The sequence below is a fragment of the Pleurodeles waltl genome, chromosome 11 (assembly GCF_031143425.1).
Source record: "Pleurodeles waltl isolate 20211129_DDA chromosome 11, aPleWal1.hap1.20221129, whole genome shotgun sequence".
NCBI lineage: Eukaryota > Metazoa > Chordata > Amphibia > Caudata > Salamandridae > Pleurodeles > Pleurodeles waltl.
In genome coordinates this window covers 83260754-83274231 of record NC_090450.1, presented here as the reverse complement: position 1 = coordinate 83274231, position 13478 = coordinate 83260754, and the positions used below count along the sequence as shown (strand labels likewise).

Sequence of the window (13478 nt, the reverse complement as noted above, 5' to 3'; positions counted from 1 at the left end):
ACAAGGACATATTTGCACTGTCATGTCAATTACAATATATTGAAATCACAGCCAGACTCCAGATAGTTTTGTGCAAAATAGGTGTTTATTTAAGTGCTCAAAATGGGATGGGTGGTTTCAAGTGGGTGGGGGCTATGGTGAAGGAATGTCCATGGCAGAGTCCAGAGTAACAGTCACACAGGTGCATTGTCCAGAGGCCTGTGGAGAGATGGAGCATGGGCAGTTCAAGGATGGACAGGGTGACAATGTGGGACAGTGGGATGACATCAGGTGGTATCCATTGCTGGCGGGGGTCTTGACATCATACTCTGTCTTCTTGCGAGATCTCAGGGCCCTCTTGCGGGGTGGTTCTTCTCCTGCAGGAGGTGGGGGTCTGGTGGGCTGCTGCTGTGCGGGGGCCTCCTGTCCACTAGCGCCGGCGGAGGTGGTTGGCTGTTCTTGGTCCAGGCTAGTGGCAGGGGCCCTTGGGTGTTGTTGAGTGTCCGTCCTGGTGTTGACGAGGTCCTGCAGCAGCCCTACCATGGTAACCAGGGTGGAGGTGAGGGCTCTGATGTCCTCCCTGTACCCCCGATAGTGTTCCTCCTGCAGTACCTGGATCTCCTGGAACCGGGCCAGTACCGTCGCCATCGTCTCCTGGGAGCGGTTGTATGCTCCCATGATGGTGGTGAGGGCCTCGTGGAGAGTGGGTTCCCTGGGCCCGTCCCCCCCCTGTCGCACAGCTGCCCTCTGAGTTGCCCTGTTTCCCTGGGCCTCTGCCCCCTGGCCGGTGTGCCCACTACCACTGCCCCCAGGTCCCTGTTGTTGTTGGGGTGGTGGGTTATCCTGGGTGCCCTGTAGTGGTAGACACACCGCAGATTGACGCGCCCTGGAGACAGAGGCATGGGCCCGCTGGGTGGGAGCTGTGCTGGTGTTCCCAGAGGGGTTTGGGTCTGTAGTGGCCTGGGCCTGTGTGAGGGGAACCGACTGTCCAGAGGTCCCCGATGGTCCGGGCTGGTCATCGGTGTCCAGGTCGACAGAGCTGCTGTCATCGCTGACGGCCTCTTGGGTGGGGGGTGTGGAGAATTCTGGGCCCTCCGCGGCGGTGTGTTGACGGTCGGGTCCTGCAGGGGTATAGAGGTATGGTTATAGTTTCAATGTGTGGCATATGGGTGTATCTGTGGGTTCCCGTGTCCCCAAGTGCTGGCATTCGTGTGTGGGGGCTTTGGTGAGGGTGGCTTGTGGGGGGGATGTGTATATGCATTGGGCATGCTTTGGTGATGGGTGTCCATGCTTAGTGGACGCATGCAGGCCTAGGTTGTGGGATGTGTGGGTTGTGATGGTGAGACATTGGCAGGGAATAGGTGTGCTGGGGGTGGGGGTGAGGATGGTGGTGGGGGTGAGGGTGGGGGTGAGGATGGGGGTGGGGGTGAGGGTGGGGTTCGAGGATGGGGGTGAGGGTTGGGGTATGATTTGGCATGCAGGTGGGGGGGAAGCAGTAGTGAAGCTTCAACTTACCAGTATCCATTCCTCCGCCGACTCCTGCGAGGCCGTCAGGATGCAGGATGTTCAAGACTTCCTCCTCCCATGATGTAAATTGTGGGGGTTGAGGTGGGGGTCCTCCGCCAGTCTTCTGCACGGCGATGTTGTGCCTGGATACCATGGAACGCACCTTCCCCCGTAGGTCGTTCCATCGCTTCCTGATGTCTTCCCGATTTCTGGGGTGCTGTCCCACAGCGTTGACCCTGTCGACAATCCTCTGCCATAGCTCCGTCCTCCGGGCAATGCTGGTGTATTGTATCTGTGTGCCGAACAGCTGGGGCTCTACCCGAACGATTTCCTCCACCATGACCCTGAGTTCTTCGTCTGAGAAGCGGGGGTGTCTTTGGGGTGCCATGGGGTGGTGTGTATGATGTGTGGGGTGGAGTATGTGTAGTTAAGTGTGTTGAGTGTGGTGGTGTGTGTTGTTTTGTGTGTGGATAGTGTGTGGGTGATGGTGTGGAGTGGCTGTGGCTGCTAGTTTGTGGATGGTGGTGTCTCGCTCTGGCCTTCTTTCAGAATTTTTTGGCGTAGGGGTTTGTGGGTGATGTGGGTGTGTGTTTTATATTGTATTGTGTGTGTGGGAGTGGTGTGTGTATGTGTATCAGGTGTGTGGGATTCAAATCGTCCAATGTGGCTGAGTTTTGTTCGTTTGTGTGTATTCTGACCGCGGCGGTGTGTCCCGCCAATGGAATACCGCGTTTGAATGACCGCCGTGTGGATTCGTGGGTCGTAATGGCATGGGCGTATTTCTGTTGGCGTGACGGTGGAGGTTTTGTCACCTCCACTTTTCCGCCGACCGCTGGTCTGGCGGTCTGTTGTGGCTGTCGGATTTTCGGAGGTTTGCCTTCTGCGGGTCAGAATGACCGTGGCGGGTTTCCGCGACCGCGGCGGGATTATGGAGGATTTCTGACCGGCGGTAGGCGCCTTTTGCCGCCGAGGTCAGAATGACCACCATAGTCTGAGCTACAAGTAATCCAATCCATGATGAAGACACTTTGACCCTCAAATGTTCTATAGCTTTTACAGTTCAAACCATATTGGCAGGCTCTACATGAGGTACATTTACTAAAACCCCTGGTGTTCCTGGTTAACCAATGTTCTCCTTTCATATCCGGGACAAAATAACTTGATGTTAATATGACCCCCAATTATCTAGCTTTTTAAAAAGTGATCTGTGGTCCTGCTTGCACAGCCTCTTTTAAATGTTCTCCCTTATTCAGCACATGACAATTTCTGTGTAATATTTTTCTAATACTCAATTGGGTCATATCTTATTTAGGAAACAACCTCTTTACCCCACTCTTCTGTTTACTTAAATTATTTTCCAGTGGGTAAAGAAACTGGTCTTTTGATCTCTTGTCCACTCTCTTATTTGCATCATCAAGGACACTACTGGGGTATCTGTGTTCCATAAATCTCCTTACCATATTAGATGCCTCTTTATTGTATTCATTTACTGTGGAGCATACCCTCTTGGCCCTCAATTGTTGGCTATAAGGAATATTTCACTTCAGGGTCCCAGGGTGGCTACTATTGGCATGCAGCAGTGAACTGGTGGCTGTAGGTTTCCTATATATTTTAGTTATCAACTGATTATCAAGTGCCACCAATTCAACATCCAGAAACTAACAATGTGTCCTATTGTATGAGCTCATGAATTGCAGATTCACTTCATTATTGTTCAATTTCTCAATAAAGGAACACAATTCTGTTTCATCACCCTCCCATAGAATAAATAGGGAACAGTGTTCATAATGAGATTTTCTAAATGTACTCCTCATTCTTTTCAGCCCAGGCAACCTCCTTCTCCCACCACCCCATGAATAAATTCACATAGGTTGGGGCGAAGGAGGTGCCCGTAGCTGTAACCTGCTTTAGTAAATAATACTTTTGTCAAAGCTGAAACCATTGTGTGTGAGGCAATATTTAAGCAGCTCAATCAGCATATGGGTATGTTCCAATAATTCTATGGGTCTACCCCTTAAGGAATATTCACAAGTATGTATCCCTTTATTGTGGTCAATGTATGTATACAGAGAAGTCACATCAAGCGTTAACATTATATACTCCTATTTCCATGGTATTCCATCCAACTTTTTCAGAAACTCAGTTGAATCTTTTAAATATGAGGGTAAGTTGACAATGTTCTCCTTGCAGACCGCTGGGCCTTAGTCCTTCATATAGAATTCCTTTGCAGCCAGAAGTTCCTGCTGTTTAAGCTATGGGACTACACCAGTACTGAATTTCAAATCCCACCTCTTTGTATATAGCCGTTGTTTACCTGGTACCCTGTAGTAACCGCCGCGCGCACCCTCCCGTTCACGCATTAGCTACTCCACATGGCCTGCCATACACATATATGCACAAATGCGGAGAACGCGATATATTCTTTATTAATGTTGAGTGCTCCAAGAGGGCATGACTCATGAGGGATGAAGCCTTGAGCCTCTTCTCTTCCTGTAAATTTGTTACATGCAATCAGCGAGGTAGTAAAAATTGTTTTTCTCAAATCAGTTTTGCTGTACTTTGGTAATGAATTGGAATCTGGCTTTGACACTGTAGTAATACATGAGTGTTAGTTGCACAGCTCCCCTAAATAATGTGTTATTGGCCCAGATGTTTTTACTGCCATGGTGTATATGTTATGTGTATGTATCTTTTTTACATTTTGTACTTTTATACTATAGCAATTTGTTCCATGCTTCATTATCTTTGACATATAATACATAATCCCTCTGAGCCTTACATTATTTCTGTTATGTACTTGTTTTACAGCAATACGGATTCTGTGTTGGAATTGTCCAGGATGATCCTGAACTCAATCTTGTAAACTGCACCTCCTTTAAACCTAAGGTAACATTTTCAAGCACAACTGATTAACATTGCAAAAGCTTTCAGAGGTACAGATCTGATTATTAAGAAAGAGTTAGTGACTAGAAAAGGACAATGAAATATCTAACACATAGGGTCAGATTTAGATCTTGGTGGTATTACCGCCAAGCCATGGTGACGGCGGGCCGAAAATATCGTCACATCAGCAGTCTCCTGCCTGACATATTTAGCTGTATTGCAGCTGGACCGAAGACCGCCATGACAGAGTGCTCTTCCTAGCCATCAAGCAGGCGGGTTCCCGTCAGTCGCATTTAGATGTTACATTTTTACAGGCGGTGTAATGGGGGTAGTTTGCTCATAAGGGAGGATATCGCTGGGCCCAATGGACATGTGACAATGACAGTCGCCGGAATAGAGGTAAGTCACGCAATAGAGATAAGTTCCATTCACTTATGCGTCCCCCTGCATCACATACAACACACCACAAACACACCATTATCCATTGCCATGGCATCACAACACAACACCTACTTGCTGCACAATCACATACATGTACATCCATCACACACTGTCAGCCACTCTTTCCTATGGCGCTGTGGCGGTGGATGGGATTCCTTGGCGGCAGCAGGACTCGGCGGGTTAAGGTCTATGGGACCACCAACAACTAAATACGGCTGGCGGACCGCCAAGGCAGTAGGCGGGTTTTACGTCAGAAAACTGATGGCAGAGTCTTTACTGCCAACATCTAAATCAGGCCCATAGTATCCAATGACTAGGAGAACTCTGTGCACGTTACTGTGTCCTGGATAAGACCTACCCACAATGTTACAAAATAGCAACTTGATTTGCTAGAAATATGTGTAAAAATTCCAGACTTTTGAACTTGTCTAATCATTAAGCTTTTTGTTTTCTAGACAGTATAGCAGCAGGAATTCAGTTGCAGTGTGCATTAATCCTGTTATCATTCTGAGGTGAAACACAATAACCATGAGTAAATACGCATTTCATAGCCATAACATGTATCTACTTCCTAGTTTGATTTAGATGTCGCTGTAAATTTTGGTTCCCTAAATAATTCTGGGCAAACAAGTAATATATCCAAACACTTTATGACAAGTCATATTTGCCAAATGTTGTTGACATTGGGGTAAATCTGCTTTCAGAAGACCTTCCTAGACAGGTTTCAGAAATTTTGCTGCAATTTTTTTAGAATATTTCCCAGGCACTTAGGATTGGTATGACAGTTTTCGACAAGTACAAAATTAGAGCCTTTAATATGCAGGCCAACCAGTTGTAATCCAGAATATCTAGTACGGAATACCAATCTATCAGAATATCATAGTCAAGATATAGAGGAGGCAAGTTCATATAGTTAACAGCCTGACAGACACTTTATTTTCAGGTCGGACAGCCATAAGGGAGACAAGCACTAAATGTGCATGCTCATGGCTGCCTGAGCTGAACTTTGTAGTGCTGGAGATGTGTGTCAGTTCCTGTGGATGTGACCTCTTCAGCCTGGCTAAGCACCTTCAGACCTACACCTTGTGCCGAGGAGGAGTGCCATTGTTTGCCTTGGAGCTGGGCACTTCAGTTTTAAGCCCTGAAATGCCCAGGGCTGAGTGTCAATCTCTGACACCTCGTCGCAGAGTGGGGTGGGGTCAGAAACTATCACTGACCCCATCCCACTCTGTGACGAGCTGGGACTGCTACTTCAACTCATTGGCTGACTAGGAAAGGCAGCAGTATGAACCCTCCTGGGAGCTCCAAGGCAGAGCTGCAGGTAATTGATTTTTTTTAAATTAATGTTTGGTGCATGCATGTGTGTACGTATGAATATCTGTTAGTGAGTATTGTGATGGATGTGTGTATGTGGGCTAGTGTGTGAAAGCATGCGTGAGAGTGAGTGTGTATGTGTGCATACCGTCCGCCCTACTCCCTGCTAAAATTACCAGCTGCCACTGATAGTTAATTATAGACATACTATTCCTAATACCTTGGAGAACGACCATATACAAATATGTGGAGTTAAGTAGTGTAAACCTATGCTTACCTATATATACTTACCTGTTGATATTTTAGTCATTGATATTTGAGTTGTAGTATTGTGGTAAGCAGATATTCTTGATTTGATATTCCATGCTTTCCCCAGGCAGACGAAGCAAAACTCATAGTGATGAGCTGTGGACAGATTCTAAGTTTGATGATGTACAACAGCAGGTTTGATCCATATCTGTTTGCAACCAAATGGCTGCTGATGCATTGACAAGACATCATGGATTTTATTGGCTGCTAAAGTTCTTCTTAGCCAGTGCTGTGACAGAGTGCTCTGGACTTCGGGTCACAGCCCTGAAATGGAGGTCTTTTGTGGATATCCTTTTGAAATGTCATAGATTTGCTCTCAACTCGAAATCAATATGTACAGATCTTTAATGTTGCCTTGGTTTTACATACATGTAACATTATGTGCAATGTAACAACACACTTGCAAGATCCAAGCACCAGACTTAGAATTTCACCAGACTTAGAATGTTGTTGTATTTAAAAATTCCTTCTTGACAAGCAGGAGTCAGGTACCCAGTTCATGTAGGATAGGGGTTGTAGATTTATTAAAAAGGTTACAGAATAAGTTACAAACTACTTAATAAGGGGACCCCACCAGGAGCAGCATCCTCTCTGCTCAGCCCACTCTTTCTAACTGTCACACTCCCCCGATCCCTCACCAACATTCCATGATATCACACACTGGCTGAGCAGAGAACAATGGAGGTGTGCACAGAATGCATAACAAGCATAGCAGATTATAACACATCTCCTTCCTTTAGAAAATAATACAAAATATAATCTGGAAATGTAAGACAGAAAATCATAAAATACATGCAGAAACCGTAAGAGACTCTAGCTTCAATGAGTCCTATTAATTATTTAACATCTATAACGCATTCACACAGTGGTCATTTGGCCCCAGCCATACAAAACGAAAAGCACGCCCATATACACGTCGCCCCCTCATCCAATCCATGGCAACTGAAAACCTCAGGAATTTAACAATGAATCTCTTTCAACCCACACTCATCCCAATCAACAGGGCATCTTGTGAATGTATTAATGGGTCTGTTTCAACCCACACTCATCCCAAACAACAGGGCATCTGGTGAATGTATCAATGGGCCTCCTTCAACCCACACTAATCCCAAAACGACTATTTAGCAACAGGACTAGAACTACACGGGTGTAGATCCTATGCTCCGCGACACATTGCAGTTCCCTAGGTGCTCAGTTGAAGGTCACAAATGTATACATCACCTATCTCTGCAAACCAAGCGTGGTTCAGCAAAACTGCATATCTCTTATATTGATCCTGTAGTCAGTTTGGCTTCAAATAAGGATACTGCATTCCACATTGATGTGTTATGATGCTGATGCCATTGATTCCTGCATTGCGTTGACTCACGGATGAAATTTGGTCTAGTCTTTAGCTGCTTAGTCACGTGCTGCTCTGACGTGTTTCCAGGCAACACTGATCACTAGGTGGACACACTCAGGATTCTGTTGCTTCACCGTAGGATCTTAGGCTTGGAATCCCACAGATAACAGGATTAGAATTAATATGCAAATGCTCCCGCCTCCACTGTGACAACATGAGGTAAATCTCACTCACTAGTTGAGCACGCGCCCTTGATGACTCACACTGTCTTCAATTGAAGACACATGCTGATCGCTCTTTCTTCATGCACATGTGTGTAACCACCTTCCCATGGCAATGCATTTAATGATATATGCAACGGTCCACATCTCCAAATAACATGCCATCAAGTCACTTGTGCGCCGGGGATCATAGTAAATCAATTGTAAACACTCAGGAGGTCATTATAAGTTTGCCGGACCGAAAAGCCCATCCTCCAAATTCCCGCTGTCAGGTTGCCGCCAGTGCTGCCGCCTTACCGTGGGCCCCATTACGATTTGCCCACTGGGTTAGCGGGCGGAAACGTTTTTTCCACCCGCTGGCCCAGCGGGGAAGAGCTTCTAACATTGACACTGGCTCATAATTGAGCCGGCGGCAATGTTGCAGTGCGTAGGGTGCAACAACACCCGTCGCTCTTTTCACTGTCTGCAATGCAGACAGTGAAAAGCGCGACAGGGCTGGTCATAGGGCCCATGCACTGCCCATGCCAAGTCTAAGCCAGCCTTTACATGGCGATGCAACCGCCATGTAAAAGCTAGCAGAGAGAGGGGTCGTAATCCCCAGGGTGGCGCTGCATGCAGGCTGCCCTGGCGGATTAGGACCGCCAGTCCCTCTAGTGGAGGGAAACTGGCAGTGCTGGTGGTCCGACGGTGGCGCAACTGCCACGGTCATAATGTGGCAGTCAGCTGCCGCCAAAGCGGTCAGACTACTGCTTTGGCAGCGGTCAGATTGCCACCACGACCCTGGCGGTCTAAAGACCGCCAGAGTCATAATGACCACCTCAGCCTTAGGGCTAGCAACAACCCCTCTTCTGTTGTACTGTTATAATCGCTGACAGTTCACTCACCACCAGGAACACTGACTGCAAACCACTCCACTCCACTCTGTATTTTAGCCAACTGTGTGCATGCGAAGTCCAGCAGGTCCCTTCTTCGGTATTCGTAGTTTGTATAATATTAACCCAATTGAATCAGCATCTGACAAAGTTCCTACCAGGCACAGCAGGCCTCGCTCAAAAACAGTGACTGGTTGACAGCGTCTTCCTTTAACTATGTACAGTTAAGTAGACCACTCTCTTAGTCTGCAGGCTGTCTGATGGGAAGGACGGTGGTGGGGATAAGGGTGTCTACTTTCCCCCTTCATGATCTCTTTTCTTCTTCTGCGCCTTAAATGTTCCTTTACTCCTTTGTTTCATGAGTTTCCTTATGTGTAGCTTTGTTTCCAGACAGTTCACGTAGGATAGAAGTGTAGTTTCATTAAAAAAGTTAGAGGATAAGGTTCAAGTTACTTAAAAAGGAGATCCCACCAGAGCAGCATTCTCTTTGCTTAGCCCACTCTCTCTAACTGTCACAGTCCTCCAGTCCATCACCGATGTTCCATGATATCACATACTGGCTGAGCAGAACGAAGAACAATGCAGGTATGAACAGAATGCATTAGAAGCATAGCAGATTATAACAAATGTGCAATTTTTAGACACATCAGTGATACTTCTGATTGATACTTCTGATTCTACTATTGAGATCAATAAGTCATGGCTAGCAGAAAAAAGAGGTAGGTGGAACAGAACAGGAACTTATGCATCCATGAGAATGGATAAAGTTAGCTGATTTAATTAAATGAATCAAAAGTGGAAAAGATAAGATGTTTATCTATACATTAAACAGTGAATATTTCGAAAAAAGCGATTAAAGAGTAGTTTTCTTGTTTTTTTCTCCAGGTAGCAGTAAGTGCTCACCCAGGTCCACTTGGAAATCCTGCTGTGGCGGGCCACAGCCATCATCATTTTCATCATGTCCACTTAACCTCATCCTCAGAAGAATCCTCCTCTTCAGAAATGGTTCCTCCTACAACACCACCAGCACAACCAGCAGACCCTACTGCAGCCAATGTTATCGTTAAAAGATCCCTAGTCGTAGAGCCCATTCCTGCAGTGCCTTTTCCAGTGTGCCCAGGAAAAACGAGATTTTTCAAAGTTTAGTCAAAGCAGAGTCTTATATACAAGGTTCTGGTTAACTGGTGCTCAATGTTGAAGTACTCTCTCTGATGTCCACAAATTATTACAGCAATGCATATTTTATTTCTGTGTAACATGACCTATCAGAGCTTGGAGAACTTGTGCGTGCAGAGTCTGGATGTTTGTAAGGTGTATTAGTGATAACAAAATGAATTAATTCATTGGTATTGAAAGCGGTCTTTACAGTCCTTGTCTCAAACATGAATTGGTGCTATTCAAATCCATTATGTTAAATAGAGTTTTGTGTTTATGATGAGAAAGATCATTACATTTAAGTATAAAAACAAGGTTAATATTAAAGTCTCAAGCCTATGGGCATGTTCCCCAGGGGTTGTATGCCACAATATCATGGTTCAAATCTCGACCTGCAAACAAAAATAGTAAATATACACTTACCTTTACAATGTGGTGCTAGTGGATGTAGCAGATGGAATGATGGAATATTTGTGTAGCTTAACACCATTGATCTTATTTTATAGTGCTATACAACCGCACCACTATTTACTGGTTGTCCAAGAAAATCATGAATAAATGATTAAATAGCACAATTGAATTGAATCAATTTTCCACAGAATTGCAACCTAATTAAAATAAACATCAATTACTTGATTGGGGACATCATTTGGGGCAGCGGCACTTAGGTCTTTTAAATGGTTGGAATGGTAGATGGTACTTGAACTGGGTTTTCCACACTTTCACTCAATTACTTTATTTTTCTCCAGCTGCTGTGTAACTACTATCCAGGGAGCAACAGAATTGCTGTTTAATTTCTTAGGGACATAGAAGCACAGCATGCCTCAGAAGAATGCAAAGAATTGAATGATTACTCAAAATTGCAAGGCCTGAAAATAAGTAGGAGCATTAAATGGTAGCAGAATAACAATTGTTATCTAACATGCTAAGAGACGTTCACAGTTGCAAACTTAATGACTAAATTAAACTGTTAAGAAACACATCTTAATATCAAAAAATGATGCACCTACTTGAATTAAATGTATTCAATAAAATATAATTTGTTTGTTTATGCGTTTTTATTAACAACTATCTGTATAGCACTTAATACTATTGTTTCACTGTTTCTAGGCATTGCAAATAACAGATATTACTATTACCTAAGTGACCATGAAGGAAGTGAAGGAGGAAAGAATACTTGGTGTTGGAAAGTGGATTATTGGTAAGGGCAGGTAGGCACCTACAGTGAGCAGTAGGCCACAAACCCCCACTAGTCCCAGTCAAGGTCTCAGTAAATTAATCCTTCCTCCACCCTTGATAGCATGGCCCACAAGCAGTTAGTCTTAACTTAGGAGTCAGGTGTGTAATATCAACAAAACAGTAAATAAGTCAAACACAACACACAATAAAAATTAAACACAAAATTATAAAAGTATGAAATATTTTTATCTGTAAAAATGACACCAAAATGACTAAAATCCAATGTAGGGAACCGAAGATATGAATTCTTAAAGATTAAATGAAATTTTTTATTTCTAGTGCCTAAAAACCAAAAGCGCCAACAGGGGACATCTGGTCACACCCGACCAGGGCAAAGTCAAAAGTTGAGGCCAAACGCAATGGAGCCCTGCTTGGATACACTGAGTGGGAGGCCTTGTCAAAGTTTTACCTTCACACTTACAAACTTTTCTGGCGCTTTATTTCCTCGACGTCGTGCGGTCCTCCTCAGGAAGCCGATTTTGATGTGACATAGTCGGATGGCCTTTCTGCGAGCCCTTGGTCAAATCCTGGAAGTCTGCGGGTTGCAGTTGAAGGTAGTGGGCTTAACTCTCGACGTTAGGTCGATCCACTTGTGGAGCTTTTTTTTCCGCAGTTGCTCCAAACCTCTGGATCTTCAGTGTCCATACGCTGGATCCAAAGTTTCAGAGGCTCTGAGTTGCTCCTTGGAAGTTGGGACTACAGTTCCCAGAATGCACCTGGTCAGAATCCTCAAATGGCCACTAGACGCTGGTCAGCTGGGCTATTCTTGCAACACTTGATGCAGGGGCTCTGGTCAGCTCCTCTGTACCTGTAGCTTACAGGGAGTCCACTCCTGGAGTTGCAGAAGCAGGGCACAATCCTTTTCTTGTTGAAGTTCAAAGTGTGCAGCTGGTGCAGTCCTTGTGAGTGCAAGGTCCAGGTGCAGGCCAAGAGTCCAGCAAGGCAGATGTTCTTCTCTAGTATCTTCTTCCACCAGGGATCTTAATTGTGGGGCAGCTCTGCCATATTTATCCTTGGTCCTGGGGGTGGGAAGTAGGGGGGTGCTCCTGTCCAATTGGAGCAGGCCTCCACCCTCTGGGGTGGCCACTTCCTGTGAAGAGTTGCAAAAATCAGTCCCAGGGAGCAACATTCTCTAAAAATTCAAGATGGCAAAAATTAATCCTAAGTAGTACGATCAGGCTGAATGCAGCCACTGCTGTGGCTACGTCCCTGTTAACACACCCCTACCAGCCCCCCTCCTAATCTAGTCAAAGGGGCTTACATCTGTCTGGGGTGCAGGAAATGGGGGAGGTCCAGTTTCTGTCCCAAGTGGCTTTCCCGTCTTTTAAGACCAGTTTGGCTACTCTTTCCCCATCATGCGCTGCCATCTGCTGCAGCAGTTTCTCCGCCCACAAGATGCTTCCTTTCTCTCAACCCAAACCACTTCACACCTCATTAAGGAAGCCCGGCTTAGGCTGTCAGAGGCTGACCAATCAGGAAAGGTCATTTGACTTTGGTAACTTTCAGAAAGAGTTCTAAAACTCTTTCCCTGTGCTGGTTATATTAAATTCAACATTGACAAGTTGCTTCATTTATTATTACATTTAATTTGGTACCACACTTAGTATATTTATCTCATCTCTATTGAAAATAAGACTTTATTATTTTAAAGTAAAGTCTCCTAATGTTAGCCTATGGACCCCATTGACTAAAATGGGGAGAACTTAATTTGGCTGTTTTTCCCTCACCAGGGCTTATAAAACATCTTTACACTGCACCAAACTCTTGGGGCAATTAGGGCAGACCATAGGGGTGACTTGTATATACAAATAAAGTAGTTGGAGACTTTGAAAGTACTTTTAATGCCAAAGTCGAATTTGGGGTCATATTTAAAGTAAAAGCAGCCAGCAAGGCAGGCCTGCCTTTATAATGACACCAGTGACCACAGCAGCGCACCCTGGGGTGCCATATGTACCCTGGTGTTCCTAAATCTACATGCCCTACCGTATACTAGGTACATATAGGTAGGTTGTCAGAGGCAATTATTATTAGGTGTAATTTGCATATACCATTTTAAACAGAGCACTGGCCCTGGATCTGGTTAGCAGTGCCTAGGGCACAGTAAGAGTCAGAAAACACCAGTATCAGCTAAAAATGGGTGCCAAAAGTGAGTGGGCCAAGATGTCCAGGAGACTCAGCCCAACCCTGGGGAAGTCTTCCTGGCTTGTCAGGCGAGGA

The 13478-nt window shown here is 45.3% G+C and overlaps 1 protein-coding gene across 1 annotated transcript in view; it reads left to right on the top strand.

The window, feature by feature from the left end:
- AHSG (alpha 2-HS glycoprotein) overlaps positions 1 to 11073 on the top strand; it is a 72942-nt gene extending 61869 nt beyond the window's left edge. The window contains exons 6-7 of the mRNA XM_069213131.1: positions 4294 to 4371; positions 9753 to 11073. Of these exons, the coding sequence (XP_069069232.1) occupies positions 4294 to 4371; positions 9753 to 10013 (339 nt within the window). The 3' untranslated portion in view covers positions 10014 to 11073. The remainder of the gene's footprint in view (positions 1 to 4293; positions 4372 to 9752) is intronic.
- The last annotated feature ends 2405 nt before the right edge of the window (positions 11074 to 13478 follow it).